We start from the raw sequence: 18683 nt of genomic DNA, 5'->3' as shown, positions 1-18683 counted from the left end.
TGAAGAACAAGGGCAGACATTTATGCTCTGGAAGAGGTTTGCAGCAGATTCAGGGTTCTCCGAGACGATCAGCGCACGTTGGAGACGGTTTGTGTCAACGTTGTAACAATCAAAGATGCTCTGAGAGGGAAGGAAACTTCAATAAATGTGGAAACCCCGAAACTGCTGCAAGAAATGAGTCTTTGATCTAGTTACAGAAGTGTTAAATGGAGAGAAAGAGAAATGAAAAGAAATGAAAACAAAAATAAAGCAGACAGCAGTCGCCCCCCCCTTTTATGTTTGGAAGAAGTGGTTTTTATTCCACGACTTAAATCTCCACTGTGGCAGATTGCACATTTGAACTGCTGGACCTGAATGACACAGTCACACACACACACACGTTAAAACAGGAAATCCAGCAATTTGCCTGGACCCGACAGAGCAAAGACAACGTTAATGAGCTGTTACAGAGAAAGAGGGAGGGAAGGAAAGAAAGAGGGAACAGTCTAATGCAGCAGTTTAGAAAAGAAAGCTCCAGTAGGACCTGGGAACACTCTTACAATCTAGCACTACAAAGAAAAACGCTTTTATCCGCATCTCTTTAGGCACATAAGTTTAAGTTCCGAGTGTGCAAAACGTTCAGGATGAACGCTGAAAAGTGACAAGTTCAAATCTACGAGGGCAGCAGCCTGAGCGGTGACCCGACAAACACGGACAAACACTTTTGGAATCACCACTGCAAATAAAACGCGGTCTAAAGTCGGGGCCCGCGCTCGTCCTGGAGACATCCTCCTATCCTCCTCGCCTCCCCTGCTGGAAGGACTGGGAATCTGTGTCCGTGACTGGGGAGCGAGTTCGCCCTCATCGGAACAGTTCTCTGCACTGGGGAGGTTCCCCCGCTCTGTGCGCACTGCATTGTGGGCGGGGCTAGGCTTAGCGGTCTTGGTTCTGGCTCCCTCTCGGCTACAACGGGACGGTACAGACTGCCTACGAGATGGAAAGAATGGTGAAGAGAGAGGAGGGACAGGAGAGCAACAGAGCGTACTGGTGAGAAGAGGTTCCGCCCATGCTGGAGGGGTAAAGACGTGAGGCACAAAGGGAACCGTTTGATTGGCTGGTCCGGAGGAGCGAGGCGAGGGAGGAGATGCAAGCGATGAGAGGAAGAAGAGGAAGTTGGGAAAAGGTTGGGGTGGAGGTGGAGGTGTGGGGGTGGTTGCTGCGGGACTGAGGGTGGACTACAGCAACGCCGGAACTTCACGAGGCAAATTCCCGAGGGGTTGTGGGTAACGGTGCGGAGCTGTCATTACCGTTCTCCAGGTTCTCGTTGCTCTCGTAGCATCCGGAGTCTCGCGGGGAGTCTCCCACTAGGCCCCGCCCCTCGGACAGCAGCTTCTCCTGGGAGCCCGACAGGCGCTCCGGGTCACTGCTGCCTGAAGGACACGTCAGTTATGCTTCCGTTAGCTTCGAGGCCCCCTGCATTCCTCCACACTGGAGCGCGAGCGCTTCCACTTACTGTCGTACTCCTGCAGCAGCTCCACGGCGGTGAGCAGCACGGCTCTGTGCTGGGGGTCCCTGATGTTCAGCTCATCCAGGTCCTCCTCCTCCAGCAGCTTGAACGTGTCCAGGTCCTCGTAGCCATTGAACAAGAACGTAGGCATGTGCTCCTGGGCGACAGAAACGGTACGTTTGAGCCACGAACCGAACAAAAACACCAAATACAAATAAAGACGGCTGCAGGGTACATTAGCGTCATACGACTTTTTAAAGTTTATTTTAAAGCACAGCTGAACCACTTGAGGCTAATTTAGCTGCGCTGGCTAGCCGCTCATGTGTCTCCAGTGAGCTCATGTGTTCCTGGAGCTCAGAGAGCAGAACCTCGGGTCAGTGTTCTTTCGGCTGGATGATGCTGGACTAAACAAAGGAGCAGAAATGTACAAATCCAAACACTTATATGCTCTAGAGAAGCTAATGCTGGCTTTAACCTGGAAACTAAAACACCATCTTTGTGTTTAGTCTAACTTGCTCACTGCCCAATGTGACACGGTCTAATGCCTGTAACATCCACAGCAACAGCTTCTGTGAGGATCTTTAATGTGTCGCATGCTTAAGGAGCCTGACAGAGGGTGGACACAGGCGACGGAGCCTCTTCCCTGTTCTCCATATTGGGCCGCGAGGCCTCCTGAGTGGGAGGAGATGATTGGAGGCTCGCGGCTCCGTGTGGGCTCTGAAGAAAGGCATGCTTTACTTGGCGAGGCGTGGTTGCGAGAGTGTGGGTGTTAATGTTTAGGTGCCAGATCACACAGCCTTGAACCAGCCTGTAATTGCCTGGATTATATTTATCTCCGCTCGTCTGCGCGCTGAGGATTGAGCTATGCTAACCCCCCCCTTTATTTATGTTTCGTCTGCTTTGGTTCTGGGTGTGAGATGGGCGGATTTGTCCGGTAATTCCCGATTAGAAGCCACCTTGAGGTTGATTCGCTCCAGCAGCTCCTCCACCGACGTGGGTTTGGGCGGTCGGCCCTTCCTCCTCCTCCTCACGGGCCTCTTTGGCTTCTCCTCCTCCTCGCTTAGCACATCCACATAGATGAACTTAAAAGTGCCCACTTTGTTGTTCAGCAGGCCCATCCACGTTCCCATCGGCGGTTTACTGATGATGTCGATCACGTCGCCGCGCTGGGGGAAGGAAAAATGGCACCGCGGTCAAAAAGGAGGGTTTAAAACCGTCTTGTACGACATTTTCATTCCCGGGAACTGACCTTCAGCTTGAGGGAGTCCGTGTCGTAGGGACTGGGGGTGAAGTCTGTGTGGACCCGCGCGCGGCCACAGAAGGGTCCTCTGTAAGGTGGCTCTTCATCGTCACCGTCCTCGGACTTCACACTCTCTCTGTTACTGGCTGATGAGTCAGTGGTGCTCACCGTCTGACCGCCTGGACACACAGGAACAGGATATATAGAAGCATCAAACAGCAGCCATCAGTTATCCAACAATTTACAACATTTAAAGTGTCTGGTGGATATAAAAGGGTCCTAAACACTTCACTCTCTGAGAGAAGTGCTGCAGAGCCGTCTAGATCTGATGAAAGCTGCTGAAACCACTCGTCTCACAGGAACCGCAGTGGAAAGACTTCACACCTAATCATTACCGCCTGTTTGGCTGCCTGTGCACGCTCCACAACACCAAAGCTCCACAGGACAGCCATTGAAGCAACGACGAGCACTTATCATAAAATGCTAATGCTAATGCCAAAACAGAGAGTGAGCAATGATGCAAACTGCATGCGAACACTCGAAAAGAAGTTGTTCCATCTACAAAACATCAGCGCCAGAAAGACGATGCGCCACTTTTTGGGGAAAAAAAATGTTCTTACTCATTGAACTCTGTCCACTAAGGGAACTACGCAGACTTTCCACGGAGCCTCCGGCCTTCAGCTTTGGCTTCTCCAGAGAGTCCATGTCAGGTTGGGGGGACTGAGGGGAACCAGGGGCTCCATCAGGACTGGACTAAATCAAAGAGAGAAGTGGAGAAATAGTTTAAGTCATAAATCATGGAAAAATGATTGAATCATTCAGATGTAAATCTAGTCTGTGTATTTATGCTGCAATCTAGTGGAGTGGCTCACAAAAGCATGTTTAGATCTCAACAAGCTCCCAAAAGGCTCTTCAAAGAGAATCTAACTTTACAGTTCTCACGTTTCTGTCCTCCACTAGATGGCAGTGTGGGCTATAAAATGACCACAGCTCGAGCCCTCGTTTTTCTTCCCTCCTATAACTTTGCTGTTCCTAAGCTGAGGAGACTCGAGCCAGGAGAAGTGGGTCATAGTGTTGAGAGTACCCTGGCAGACAGATGTTGACAATAATGAGACATTCTGCAGGGCAGTGTCGTGCTGCTGCAGTGGGCAGTGGGAAAGGCCGAAGAAGCCCAGAAAAATTAGGCCACCGCAGATGAGACGCCCATTATGTGCTCTGAGAATCCAAGTCTCCGTTTCCTAAGAGTTAGCCTCGGGGAGACTTGCATCACACACTTCACACTGGACCCAGGGTGAGCAGAGAGATCCAAATCTGTGTGTGTGTGTGTGTTTCAGCTCTCTGTGTTTATTCTGTTACTAACACAAATATTGCCGCCCACTTGCAGCCTGTGGACAGAATCTGCAGCTTATTGTGAAAAACATCCTCTAAATGTTTGCAGAACATGGAGGCTTTTCTTCCTTTGCTGCAACACTTGAAAGTATTAGCACAAGGATCCGTTGGAGCGAAGCCTGAACGCAGATGGACTCCAGCTACGGACGAATTAGCATCCAGACTTTGATTTATTTATTTATTTGTTTGTTATGCATCGAGATTTCTGTCAAACCTGTTCGGAGAAGGAGTTGCTGTACTTCTTCGACATGCGCTTCCTCATGGTCTCTTTGACCGACTTGACCTTCTTGCCCAGGGAGATCCGGGACGTAGTTGGGGATTTGACCACCTCTCTGTAAATGGGCTCTTGTTCTCTAGCCTGTCATGAGAAGGCCAGAGAGAAGAGAAACAGATGTGAGTCGTGGGACAGGAGAGTCCCGGCCGGGACCTCTGGAACCTCTTCAAATTGCGCGACCTGTCAACACTCACGTTGGCTTCGGAACAGCTGTTGACCACATGGAGGGAGCGGTTGGTCAGATCGAAGCCTCCGAAGCTGCAGGTTCTCTGTGTGTGGGTGGGGGGGGGGGGCAAAGGGCATTCACAAATCAGTGTTGTTGAAGTGAAAAAAAGGTCTCACCCACACCCAGCGAGGGACGACTCACAATGATTCATGCTTGGCACGGCACTAGAACCACTTTGACTCATGGAGATGGACTTGTGTGTGAGCGGGGACATGATGTCTCATGGGACTGTGGACAGCCAACAGATGTGATGTAAGGCTCACACGAGCTGAGCTTTACATCCAGCTCTGTGTTCAACACACACGAGGGCCCTCGACATTTGTGCTGAGGGGACGGGGTGATGACATGATCTGGTCCCCACTTTGGTGGAAAACAAGGAGAGGGTGGACACACTCTGACATGGGGGGGGGGGTATTTATTGGGCCGGTTCTGGGTCACACACAAACATGGAGACAGACGTGCACCCAAAATGCTCAACTGGAGCTTTAAACGCATTTATTCTTCATTTTGAGCTTTTGCTTTTTATCTTTTCTGGGTCAGAACCCCACAAATCCATTGGGAAGTTCCTCTTAACCACAAGGCAGGTTTTTTTTATTTAGATGTCCACAGCTGCAGTCCACATAACAACTTCCCAGCTAAGGTTTGTAGAAAGAAAAAGATGTCCAAAGATGAATTCTGAAGGTCACGGCGATGTCTGGTGGAATGGACATGCACCAGGGAACAAAAATAGATTTCTCAAAGATAAATACAGCAAATTAAAGATATACATAAACCACTGCAAGTATCAAGGCACAGGCCAAAAAAAATGAAGACAAATAAAAGAAGCTACAACAGAAAAAGTGGAATCAGTTTTTGGATGAGGACGACCTCCGGTGACTTCACTAGAACACGATAGGACTCAGGTGCCCTCAAAGCTGCAGAATAGCTCCACCACCACCCACATGTGCTCTGTTGCTCTCTTCACTCACGCTTGAATGCTATTATACCTGATGCAGCGACGGTATTTGATTCTACGGAGGCTAACTTTTCTGTATACCTGCTGGATTCAGCTACGTGAGGCCCCTGAACACATCTGAAAAGGAAGTGCTGAGCAGTCTGGAGCGAGGGTCGGCGGGTTTGTGCATCTTTTGGGGTCGTGACATTTGCAAAAGGCATTTGTGAAAGCTGCGCTAGCACAGAGGTCCACTCAATGATCTAAAATCCTTCCGTCCTCATCTGATTTAAAAGAAAGGTTTGAAGCCAGAGGCGTCCATTTAAAGGTCACAGAGGGCGACCTTCTGTATCACCACAAAAGAGAAGCTGTCGGGCTTTTCCAGCACGAGTGAACAGCTGGATTAAGGAGGAGGAGCCTTTCTGCGGAGTAACAGGAACACGCGTGTGTGTGTGTGTGTGTCTCCGGTGCGTGTGGAGCTGCCGCCTGTCGACCTTTGACCTCTGAGCTATTCTGTAACTTTGAAGCACCGAGTCCCGTCCACACGAGGCGGCTGACCGGAACCCCGAGGTCTAAACTCACAGACTTCTGCTGGATGCGCAACAGCACTCGCTTGGTGCAACGGTCCACGCTGGCCGCCCACTTCCTGTCCGCCTCGCGATCTTCCTCCAACAGACAGCGGCGCTCAGCGCGGCTGAGGGTGACCGGGCGGACCAGCTGCGCCCAGTTGAGGTGACCGTACAGGCTCCGCTCTACCACATAGGTGATGTTCAGCTCGCTGACTGCTGTTCGACCGCGCAGCCTGCGAGAGGGGAACACCCAGCCGCCCCCCACGCTGCCAAAACCTTTGGTTTTGGCAACATCGCAGCGCGCGGGGGAGGATGGGGTGGCGGACAGAGGGGAGAGCGGGGTCTTGGCGTTGCGCGAGCGTTGATACAGTAGGTGCTTAGTGGAGTAAGCGTAGTTGGGGTCGGGCTTCCTGTGTGTCCAGCTGCCGTGATGCCGGCTGGCAAGTTGGTGTTTGGGGCTGCCTTGGGGGCCGTCATCCAGGGATATGAGGAGACGGGACTGGGCGTGGGGCTTGGGACGGGGTTTGGTGAGGCCGTAATAGGCATACAGAGCTTCCTTGTTACTTACCCCGTGTGAGATGGAGCTCAGGGCCCTCCGCATCTCGCCATCAGTTGTGGAGCGCGACAGCTTCCCTTCCTCGTCCGCTCCACAGCCGTCCAGCTCCGAGAACGAGGAGCCACTGCCTCCCACGCCAGAAATGGAGCTTCCAAGGACCCCGGATCCCACTGGGGTTCTCCTTGGGGGGCGAATCAGTCCGTGGGTGCTGGAAGACTTGCTGAAGGTTTTGACCAGTTTGTGCCCAGACCAGGTGTCCAGGCTGCTGGAGGAAGGGGAGTTGGTCAGGCTGTCAGTGTCTCCATCCAGAGAGAGTTGATCCTGGGTGAGGGAGGGCAAAGAGGCATCCTGGGCCAGAGGGGGCTTCTTTATAACCCCTGTATATAGGGCTGTGCTGTCCTCACAGGTGGGCAGGGTCTCCACATTCAGGAAGTCTAAAAAGGAACACAAGTAGATAATAAGAGGACCCCTCTTGGTTTGGAAATCCCTCCATGACTGACAGTTGTTGCAACCGTGTTTTAACCAAGGCGGCGGGGTACAAACCTTCGGACCCGTGCTTTTTGCCTTCTTCCACCTTGATGAGCTTCTTCTTGACCCGGCGTGTAGAATTGACCAGCTTGTGGAGCCGCTTGAACTTCACGGAGTCTTCAGACTGTTCGTCATCTGACTGTTCACGTGACTGGAAGAAGGAAAGGAAAGACGGGAGAACGTGAGAGACGCAGGCATTTCACTACACAATACACAAAACAAGGAAATACATTTAAAAAAATACTTTTAAAACTGAAATATTGTTTATGATGGAGTAAAAGTTAGTGTAGTGAGAAATTAGGGGTTGGAGGAACACAAATGAAATGAAATGAATGATCCAAATGAATGCTTGTTATTTGTAAAATAAACTGCATCTGAGTCAGTTTGATCCGGCAGAGGTCACGTTAGCGTCCAAACACGTGGAAGAATCTCCTGTCAGGGCTCAACAACCCCAACAAACCCAGTTCTGGTCTGGCAGGGAGCGTCTAGCTGAGGTCCACTGGTTCCGCTTGTTTCTATTTGCTGCTGGTCTCCAAGGCAACAGGGCTTCGGTGGCCACTTCCCCCAGTGGAAGATGACACACATGCATGCACAAAAATGCTCACACACAGAGAATGAAACCCAACGGTCCTGCTCGGCCCGGCTCTCAGCCTCTGGCAAAACCACTGCCTTTTCCTCCACTTCTGAGCTAACGAGGAAAACTCGGCTTTTTGCCGTCATTATGTTGCGACCGCACTCCTGGCTCAGGGGTCGCCGCCATGCATCAGGGTCCATGTTAACAGCTGTGGCTTGGTTGGATTTTTACATGTTCTACGCTGTCCGCAGATCCGTGATGGCACCGAACAACTGGAGAAAACGAATAACTCGAGTGTCCCCCGGCCCAATCCCCTTGACAATCCCCCGACTGAAACCACACGATCCTGGCGACGGGGGTGACCTCCACTTTCCATTTGCTCTGGCAAATGTTCCGAGTGTATCAAATTGAATAGTAGTGTAATAAGGAATCCGTGTCAGAGAGGGCTGAGGTAGCAGAACCACTTAAACAAGATGAGACCACAAAAGCTGACTGGAACCGGCCACATCTGACTTAACGATTACAGATAAAGCGTGAAGAAAAAGTGGGAAGGAGGGCCGACAGTGATGCATGTCCTGACCCTGAGCAACGCGGCGCAGATACGTGGAGGATACGCACAAAGAAGAGGAGCCAAAAACAAGGGGTGTTCAGCCAAAGCTGCCATTGTCCTGACAAATGAAAACATCTGCAAGTCTAGCCAGCACCGCAATAACAGGCAATGAAAACTTACCACCTTATTGGAACCGGCGGGGTCGCGTGGTTTCTGCATGAATCTGGAATAATCGGTCTCAAAAGTCCACACCGTGTCGCACACTTTCTCACGGAGGCGCGATCCAAAATAATATCTGGGCCCCCGTTTGCATACTGGCAGCCCGTTAGTGAAATCAGCTCTAAAAAATGAGGGGCCGCTCGAAAGCGTCGCGCCACAGAGAAAAGGCGTGTTGTGCACGGAGAACAATCCCAGTATTTGAGCCCCTCTGGCCCAGTCTTGGCCCCCACATCATTAATGGCTGGTGCTGGAATGTGGCCTCTGATGGCCTGGGGAGGATGCTGTTAGAGAAGACGGGACACTGCGAGCTGTTCCGTGACAAGCGTGTACTGTATATTTACACGTCTGTATATAGAATACAGCTGCATGCAAGTTTTAACAATCTGGACTTTGGAATGATCTAACTGCGTCCCCTGGATGTGAGGGGGGCCCAGTGTGTGACACCAGCCGAGGCCTCAGCAGAAGACATTTTTGGAACTCAGGACGAGCTGAGATACAGAACCCCCCCTTCCTCTCCATAATGTCCTCGGGGTTAGTGCCAAGACTGGATCTTCTCTATGTTCCCCTCGTCTGCTGCCTCTCTCCAGCTTCGACGTTTGTTCGCAGCCTCCCGAGCAAAGTCGTGCGGTTCGTTTGATAAGAGCGCCTTCAGGCGTCGCCTGCAATCCTCCCCGATCAATCGATCCTCCTCACAAAGCGAGCGATCGTCTGCCGGAGCTGACAGACTAATGAGGTGAGCAAATCATGCACACGCTTGGACTTCTATCTTTGTGAGGACTCTCATTGTCATAGCAGATTGTCCAGCCCTGACAATAACCATCACTACTAATGATCTAAACCCATCCTTAACCTATTTCCAACATTAAAACCATAACCTAACTTTCAAACAGTTGGGAGGACCCGAGTCAAAAATGTCCTCACTTTGCCAACATCTGCTCCTGGTCCTCACGATGTATCATGTGCGAGAACACACACACACTCTACTAATTAGGCTATTTGATAGACAATAATCACTGAATATTACTGATGTTGAGGACCGACGGCTCTACGTGCCAACAAGGCCAACCAGAAATTGAGATTCCACCTAAAAGTATGAAAGTCAAAGCTCTCTTTACTGTGATAAGGTGGCCATCAAATGGACGTGACTGATAAATAACAGAAGAAATATTATTGTTTAGTCTGGAAACTGTTTCAAAATAGCAGCGATGTCAATGTGCAGGGAGTTATTTCCAGGGCACTGGGAATCTTTGTGTTTAGACAAACTCAATTCCTGTAAAGAAAATCCTTTAAAAAGTGGGTCAGGCAGAGATTGAGTGCTACTCCCATATGAAGCCATACAGTAGAGACCTAATGAAAAGCTGCTGCGACCGCCGCGCGTCCCCATGACCTACATTTCCAAACTTTTGAAGGGAAGACGCCGGCGTGCGCGCGAGGCGGCAGAGAACCGAGCGACTGTCGTCAGAGTCAGAATTAATCTAAAACAGAACGCGGCTGTTTGAGCTCCGGCTCCACAACAAGAGAATCCTCAACGCACTTGGAGTCTGTCATCTGTGGAGAGACGTCTCCAGCTGACACTGTGGACGCTCTCAGCGCTTTCATCTGCTGGGTTCCTCTCTCTGGCAACGCAGTTTGAACTTTATGGAGGGTGATGGAGGACTTACAATTGACCCCATGTGGCTCGTGGTGCACGAAAGGTGGAAATAAAGAGCGGATTTGTTGCTTTCAACCGTCTTAGAAACGAAAAAGAAAAACGGAAACACGAAGGAAAACGCTCGTCTTCATATGCAACTCTGGAGAAATCAAACATTAAGGTGAGAGTGGTCGAGGTGTTAGGAGATAGGCAGAGGGAAGGAAGGAAGGAAGGAAGGAGGGGGTGAGGGGTTTTGGGGTGGGGGGTGTACTTACGTTGCAGTTTGAGGACTGGTTTAGATTGGGCGGAGATCCCTCAGTCCACTCTGCAGTGTCAGTACTGCAGGACTGTCTGCTGAGCTCATACTCCTTCAGCTACGTGGAGAAGAAGAGTTTAGAAAGGCAGAGGAACAGGACGGGGGGGCCACCCACTCTCACCCGGAGTGCCGCAACTGCTGCAGTGCATGGTGCGCATTCACAGTGCACGTGTGCAGACGCCAAGACCAGCGATGTAGTGGTGAAGAAGTTGAATCCTTTTAATGGATTTAACGCTCGCTTTTAGGCGTCAGTGCGACTTTCGGTTCACATCTGCCTTTCTGAGCAGAAATACCAGATTTAGCCCCTAAATAACAGAAAGGCAGATTAGAAATAATCCCACTACATCTCTGGGGCCACGGGGACGCGTCTACGCTGACACGGCTGGAGTCGGTGCAGGCACACAAGCAAGACAGCAGAGGCCGATCGTTGACTGGAGTGAGATGGTGATCGAGAGCCAGCTATTGGCTAAACAGGAGTGTGTGTGTGTGTGTGTGTGTGTGTGTCAACATCTGCCTCGTGGAGAGAAAAGCAGAGAACTGGAAATGGAAGAGGAAGATGAGAAAGAACAAAACAAGCAGACTGGAGATCAACGTCATCATCCGCCATGTCTGAGACAGAAGACCCACAATGCACCACAGTGCCCCCCCCAGCCCAACAGATGGGACCGCTGAGATATGACAACACCAGAACACCAGCAGCACACCCACACACACCCCATTAGTTCACATCCTAAAACCCTGCACCCCTTATCCTGAACCTGGAGTGTGTGTGTTTTCTGTTTGTGTGTGTGTGTGTGTGTGTGGTGTGTGTGTGTGTGTGTGTGTAGGACGATGATGGGTTAAAATGGCAGGCCTTGTACGTGTTAGTCAGAGTGAGTCGTTTTAGTAAACTTAAGACTTATGGCTGGCAGCTGGGGGGAGGCTAAACCAGGGGAGGTCAGAGGATCCCGGGGCCGGAGGGAGCGGCTGAGGGCGGGGGAGGGGCGAGGAGAGCGACAGGCGAGTCCGCGGGGGCGTCCTACCCGAGCTAGAGCTTCCTCGATGGTGATCATCTTCTCTTTGACCATCATCATCAGCTGGATTCGCTCTTCATCACTCATGGTGATCTCGCTGGCGACGTAGCCGATATCATCTCCTAGAGTGTGCAGGGGGGGCAGTAAGCAGGCCGATGTTGGAAAACACACCGTCATGAAAGCTTGGGCCACCCACACACACACACACACACACACACACACGCGCACACACACACGCACCTTTGGAAGTCTGACGTCCAACTGGTTTGTGCTGGGACTTTCGGAAATTCTGCCAGAAAGATTTGTTCTTCTTCTTGTTGTCCCATTTACCTGCAGGGCAAATCCATGAAATGTTCTCTTACTCTCTCCAGTCTGAACACTAGAAAGCAACGAATGTGAACAATGAAGAAACTCTCACCATTAGATCCATCCTCAGAACTGGATTTGTGCAGAGGCATTCTGGTGAAGAAGGAGCAGATCAATATGAGGTAAAAAAAACAAAAACCCCCAAAAAACAAGTTCTGACAGTTTTATGATATAAAATAATGCAATTCTGCTTATTGGCCACATGGGGTCAGTGTTGACACTTAGGCAACAGCGAACGAGGAGTTTGTTGTGTGAAAAACATCCTTGTGGGGGAAAAAGTTGGGGAAGAGATCATGGAAGAAATAGAGATGAAGAAAAAGACAGTTGCTATGAGAACATGGGGAGGGAGCCAAAGAAGAGGGGAATGGGAGTGGGGGGGGGGTGTGGGAGGAGAAACCACAGGGCAGACTCAGCCTGTTTGTGTTTCCACTTCCCTCCACAGGACAGTCACGAGGAAGACTGAAGGAAAAGTGAGAGGAGGAGGAGGATAGAGGGGCTACGAGAGGCCGAGATGGAAAATAAGCAAGTTCTGACATGTCTGGGATCAGCCATAAACAGGACTTCAAACTTCCAAGCCATGGGTTTTCCTGCCCGTGACCCTCGCTCATTGTACAGCAGGTGGAAAACCACAGCGGTGGGAAAGTTCCCGGGTCAAAGGAGCTAAAGCCTCTGGGGGTGGAGAAGAGTCCTCAGATGTGGGTTAAAGGAGATAGGTGAACAAGAGAACAGTCAATTTTCAAGATGAGAGCCTTGGGGGGGGGGGGGGGGGGGGGGCGTTTACTGCCACTTTCCTGCACGGTTTCACACGCTGGCACCGGTGCACGTGAGGTGCACGTGAGGATGGGCCCGCTGAACCGTGCAGAAGGGATGTGAGAGAGCGTGACAGCATCAAAACAAGACGAACAGGTCGCGTCCCTCTCCCAGCATGTGTGTTTATGTGTGTGTTGGCACATAAGCCCTCTCTGGCTGCAGTGGGAAATCTTTACGCCACTTAAAGCCTGGCTGCCATGGCAACATAATGAGATGGTAATTGAATGGAGGCCTGTATGGCCTGCCCCGGTGTTCACCCCCCCACCCCCCCTCCAGATAGGTTAGGGCTAATGCTAATAGAACTAACTCAATAGATGCTTTTCTGCCGCCGTGCCCCCTCCTCCCCGTCCACGCTCTATAAATTAAACTCCCGTGCACCGCGTACGTACACTTGCACATCCAAACGCTTTCACGGAGCTTGAGTATCTCTGAAAGGGCGTCAGTCCGGGCATTGTGCGGCGAGACAACTTAATTGGTTTAACCGTAAATCTCCACCCATGCCCTTCTTTTTCAATTTTCTCTCTGGCGGGTGAAGACATTTAACTCCGTCTTTAACTCGTGTGTTGATGTCCGAGACCCACATCAGGTCCGCGGCCACAGGTGAGCCGGAAGAGATCAGGTGGGCTTCATTGGCTGTTGCTTCAGTAGCAAACCCTTCACTCCCAATCAGAGCCGCTTCCGAGAACGTGTGCTGTCCCCAATCCATTAAGCTCCGCCCCCTCTCCGAAACGGCGCCGATCAATCACCTTTCAAAACAGGAACTTCCTGGTTGGAGACCTCCGGTTCTCCGTCATCACCTCTGGCAAGCACTCCATTAAGCTAGCTGTGCCCTCCACGCACAGACGGGTGGGAGAGTCTTGCTAATCTCCTCTGGGCGCCATTGTCCCGCGTGGAGGTGATGACGGGGCTATCCGTGTCTGCGCACGTGAACGAGCGCAAATTCCTGAAAAAAATCAACGGCGGGGGCTCGTCCATCACGCCGCCTCGGCCCATGATGAATCGCTACACCTGAAAGCCCGTTCACAGCGGCGGGATAACGGACAATAGGCACAGGAATAGAGAGCAGAGCGGCGAGGGGCCGGCACTGAAGGACGGATTACAGCCAGGAAGGTTTCTGAGGCTTTAGGCGGAGGAATTTCTGCCCCCGGGGATCAAAACTTCAGACAGAAATTAATTAGATCCTTATCTACCTTTGACACCAGTAATGGATTTGAGAACTTTGGGGGAAAAAATGACAGGAGGGTAAGAGGAGGTTGACTGTGAGGAGTCTCCGCTTCCTGAAGCTAACCTCCGGAGAGCGGTGCGCTATGCTAGCTCCATCGGGAGGTGGCAGTACAGGCAGCGCGGCTGCGCTAACGAGCCAAAGAAGCAGCTAAAAGGATGGGAGCTGTCAAGCGGTGCAAAGGGGTCCGGCTGAAGCCGTCTTAATTGGGCAGCGAGTGCCGGTGTGGCCGCCGAGCCCGAGGAAGAGCACAGCTATCAGGAGACGAAGGCAAAACACGGAGATAATGATGCACGCAGGAGGACCTGTGTTTTGGGTTTAACCGTCTCAGGAACATTGTTCACACCCCAGATGTTTGTGAAGAGAGGGAAAGTCTTCTATCTTTACCAGGAACAGAATGTAAACAGGAAAGATAAAGAAGGCCGGGGGGGGGGGCGGGGGGGGGGGGGGGCTCGGACTGGGACTCACAGGCATGGAGACGTCATGTGAAATCTGGCATCTGGTTCCAATCACCCCCCAGTATTTGCCTGTTCAACATATACAGTCATGGGAGAAGGGATCCCGGCTGTGGAATGCGTTTCCTCGGCCGTCGCTTGAACGCAGCAGCTCCGGCGGAGGTCACGAAGTCGGCGAAGATTAGAAATCGAGCGAGGAAAAAATATAAAAGGATCAAGATGAAGGTCCCCATCAGAGTCCGGGAACCTTCCTGCAACCGTGGCAGCAGAGCTTTGACCCCACCCATCTCCGGAATATCGTTTTGACCTTTGACCTCCGGTTGCGCATCAATCCCTGAAGCCGAACACGTGCGCGCAGCGACTGGACCTACAGTCATTTTTCTTGGCGAGGCGTTCGAGGCCTGTTGGCGGTTGGCTTCGCTCGAATTTGGTGACCTCATGGTGAATTTCACGCACACAATGAGGGGAACCGGGGGAAGGGAACCACACCCCTGCGCCGTCCCATCCTGCTCCGTCCGCTCTGCCGTCATCGGCCTTCGCGCTCGCCGCCGCTGGACACAAAAGCAGGAAGGAAGCCGAGGACGGCTGCAGGACCGAGCAGCCAATCAGTGGCTTCCTTCAGCGGCGGCGAGGACAGAGAGGGAAGCCAAGGACCGAACGGATCTGAGGTCCAATCAGACCCCTCGGAGAAGCTGAGCTGAGATCAGCTGGATCTGCTTCTGGGTCAACAGCGCACGCACACATGCGCGCCACCTGTGGAGCTGACCTGGATTGTTGGTGTGTGCGTCTTCACGTGCGCAGATTTGATTTGTGGTTTGGTTTGCAGGCGTGTTCGGAGTGATTCAGACCAGGTGGGGGAGGAGCAACACGGCGCTTTGAAGTGCAACAGAGCGGAGTGTTTTAGAGTCGCACACCAAGAGAGGCCAAAAGTGCGTCTGTGTGTGTGTGTGTGCGTGTGTGTGTGTGTGTGTGTGTGTGTGTGTGTGTGTGTGTGTGTGTGTGTGTGCGTGCTGGGGCCTACTTTCTGTCCGTTTCTGGCGTGGAGACCTCGCTGCTGAAGCCCAACGACTCCTGGGGACAGAAAAACAGGCATCAGGTGAATGTTGTTGCTGGTGTGAAGCCCTATTTCTCTCTCTCTCTCTCTCTCACTCACTCACACACACACACACACCACACACACACACACCCTACCTGGATCTCGGTACGGAGCTGCAGCGACGTGTTGCTCAGGTCCTGTTTGTCCTGAGGAAAGAATGCAGAGGAAACAGGGTAAGGACGGGACATAAAAAGGGCCCCCGGGCGCTGCAGCATGACGAGCTCTGTGTACACTAAACCAAAAGCTCAGGTGACAACAGACGAGTCCCGACTGGAAACAAACGCCCTCAGACGACTCCACACATCAGGACTAGTTTCCATTGCCTGAACTATGCACACCCGTTCAGCAGCTGACGGCCTTTATTGCCCTGGGAGTCCCATAAAGGCAACATTTATCAGAAAACCGCTAGCACGCTAAAGTTTGGGGAAGCAGAAGCTGTGGAGCTGCAACAAGCAGCAACGTGAGCTGTTAAAGTGTTTCACTACCTCAGTTTAGCCTTCAGTAATGACTGAAACTGGACCTGAATGTCGAGGGTGCCAACGGGCCGCAGAGGAAGTGCTGATTGCACAGCTGAGGCCTCACTGAAACAGAAAACTAGAGAACTTCCTGTTTTCATTCTCTCTTTGTCGTTACAGAATTTCCAGATGAAGCAGACTAATAGGAATTATGACATGAAGGTGAGGTACGTGTGCCAGCTAGATTAGCACGCCGCGGCGCTACCTGCTGAACAGGATCACGGTTTGATGGCTCCGCCCCGCTGACGCACATCTCAGGAACTGGGGCTTTATTCTCGTGCGTTTGGGTTTGAATCCATCTGCAGGTCAGAGACTTTCCCACCATCCGGCAGCTTTAGTTCCTGCTGCCACCAGAACGAACGAGCAACTCTGGATCTTCCCAGAATCAGGAAATGAGCTCTTCAGTCAAAGTGCATCATTCCCTCCTCATCCAGACGGCTGACCGTGCAGTCACAGGAAGCTGGAGCTTCAACACTTCCTTCCCATTGGCCATCGCGCTTCCTGATCCCAAATCCAAGGTGACGCGTCCTTTGACCTTTTGTCTTCTTTGTCGGCCTTTTACAGGAAGGATCGTCACCCGGCCACAGCCCTCGTCCTTCCACCCTGAGTCAGGCTGCGTCGCGTGGTCAGAAGAACGGACATAAAGAGCTCAGGCGTCACCGAGGGGCAGAACTTTAGTGACTAAAAGCCTGAAAATGAGCCTGAATCCCACACTTATGGCTCAGTAACTGGCCATGACGCTCCGCCAGTGTCCTTTTACAGTCCAACTTCATCGTTTGTCCTCTTAAATCATGAACCTGTTTCAATAATCAAGCCCACAGAGACGGGGGATTCCATGTTTCACTGGAAAATGAATCAAGGTCACGTCAGAATAGGTGAGAGGCCGCCGGTCCATCCAGGGAATGCAGCAGCCCGACCTTAGAGAACCCTGGCTGGGGTTTGGCCCTGTTACCAGGCACTGACGTGATGCCCTTTTCATTTCAAGAAAAACCTGATGAGACACAAAAAGAACCTTATGCAAGCACAGCTGTGCCCGGCAGAATAACGAGGGAGCGTTCGGAGAAAGCCACAAAAAGAGGGAACAAGGTGTGTCCTCGCGTGCTCACGCCATGAATACTTCACTGTCTGTGAGCTGCGGGGGACAATGGAGACCTGCTGGACACGAGCAGAAGGCACGGACGGACGCCAGACACGGACCACCACGTCTGAACACAGCCCCCCCCCCCCAAACGGAGGGGCAGCGGGTCCTGTCCACATCCACAGACGGAGCCGGAGACGGAGACAAAGCAGCTCTCTGTCCCTCCTCCCGCTGCCCTGAAAGCATCCCTGGAAGCTCGGGCCGAGTCCTCCGTCTCTACCCTGGAGGTGGTGGTGGTGGTGGTGGTGGTGGGGGGGGGGGGGGGGGGGGGCACCTCCTGCTAGCTCTGCTCAACGAATCCGTCGCAGAGGAGACGGAAACTGACTCCGAAGCAAATCTGCGCTCAGCGCGGAAGTTGTCAGATCATGAAAGAGAATCCAAAATCGACGCGTTTGAGGGGGCGTCTACACACGGAGTGTGTGAGACCCTTACACGACGCTCCCCGGGGGACATGCTACCCTCTACTTGAACCTACCAGCTTGAGATACTGCCCCAATTACCCCGAATCGGTATCTATGCGCGCATACCCACAGGGTTTGTTGTGCAAGACTCACTGCGAGTACACACAAGACTCTGATTCCTTAAGCGTGACAGAATCGAAGGGAATTAGCGCGGGGGAGGCATCAGAGAAGCATCCGGCTAATGAGGATCACGATGTCGGCAGACGGGAAAACCAGATCTAAGGCGACTCCGGCCTACTACTGCGCAAACACACACACACACACACACACACACGGAAGCATGAAAAGCTCCAGTGAAGTGAGCAAAGCGTCTACCTACAGTGGTTCAGTTTAGCCAGCATCAGCTAGCATGGTTGCACACCCCAATGGGGAGGAACAGGAACCGACTGGAAAATCTGGTACGAGTGCAAGAACCAGCACGGCTCAGTGCAAGAACGTGCACGTCTGTTTGAAGTCACCGCTGTTGCCGAGCGCAGTTTAACTGCTATAAAAATGCATTTGTGACGGACTGTTGGACTTCGGAAAGAGGTTTTCCCACCCTGGAGGAACGTTGCTGCCATTTTAGAGCGCGAGGAATAAAGCAGAGGTTGTTTAAGAGTTTAATTCTGCTGCTTCTGTAGTTTACCTCAGCCGACCCTGTTCTGAGGAGGCGTGGGCACATTAGCCACATTGTTAGCCACCTCGCAGCAACACCAAACACGACTGTACTGGAGCTTCACCCCGACTGTCAGGCTGTCGGGCCAGAACAGCCATCGGAGGCCAGAACAGCCATCGGAGGCCAGAACAGCCATCTGGGGCATTCCTGTGGCTGCTGGGGCAGCCTGGTGGCAGCTGGGGCATTTTTGCCCCAATCGTGAGACCAACCGGCTACATTTGAGCCAAAGCAACAAATATTTACAGTCTAAGTCTTCCTTGTTTACCCAGAATTTTCCTTTTAGTCTCACAGATGCACCAACCACACTGTTGCGATGTCTCACTGTGGATTTGAGGATGAAGAAAGAAGAATTTAGCGTTGAGGGAGTTTAGATCTCTCTGTATAATGTCAGATTAAATAGAATTAGCTGTGGTGTGAGCTTAGAGTACATAGAGAATTTTTTTTTTTAAAAGTTGGTGAAACCA

At 51.9% G+C, this 18683-nt stretch overlaps 1 protein-coding gene across 6 annotated transcripts in view; it reads right to left on the bottom strand.

Annotated features, from left to right (window-relative positions):
- sash1a (SAM and SH3 domain containing 1a) overlaps positions 1-18683 on the bottom strand; it is a 90618-nt gene that overhangs the window by 5743 nt on the left and 66192 nt on the right. For 3 of the 6 annotated variants that reach the window (XM_057016006.1, XM_057016011.1, XM_057016008.1), the window contains exons 3-17: positions 15546-15596; positions 15376-15425; positions 11920-11960; positions 11742-11831; positions 11511-11623; positions 10448-10546; positions 7215-7350; positions 6129-7105; positions 4584-4658; positions 4330-4473; positions 3347-3479; positions 2736-2905; positions 2443-2652; positions 1493-1643; positions 1287-1409 (exon numbers count right to left, since the gene is read on the bottom strand). In XM_057016006.1, the coding sequence (XP_056871986.1) occupies positions 1287-1409; positions 1493-1643; positions 2443-2652; positions 2736-2905; positions 3347-3479; positions 4330-4473; positions 4584-4658; positions 6129-7105; positions 7215-7350; positions 10448-10546; positions 11511-11623; positions 11742-11831; positions 11920-11960; positions 15376-15425; positions 15546-15596 (2563 nt within the window). The remainder of the gene's footprint in view (positions 1-1286; positions 1410-1492; positions 1644-2442; positions 2653-2735; positions 2906-3346; positions 3480-4329; positions 4474-4583; positions 4659-6128; positions 7106-7214; positions 7351-10447; positions 10547-11510; positions 11624-11741; positions 11832-11919; positions 11961-15375; positions 15426-15545; positions 15597-18683) is intronic. The other 3 variants (XM_057016010.1, XM_057016012.1, XM_057016007.1) reach the window with 2 other exon arrangements.

Source organism: Takifugu flavidus, chromosome 19, assembly GCF_003711565.1.
Source record: "Takifugu flavidus isolate HTHZ2018 chromosome 19, ASM371156v2, whole genome shotgun sequence".
Lineage (NCBI taxonomy): Eukaryota > Metazoa > Chordata > Actinopteri > Tetraodontiformes > Tetraodontidae > Takifugu > Takifugu flavidus.
This window is presented reverse-complemented; position numbering and strand designations above follow the sequence as displayed.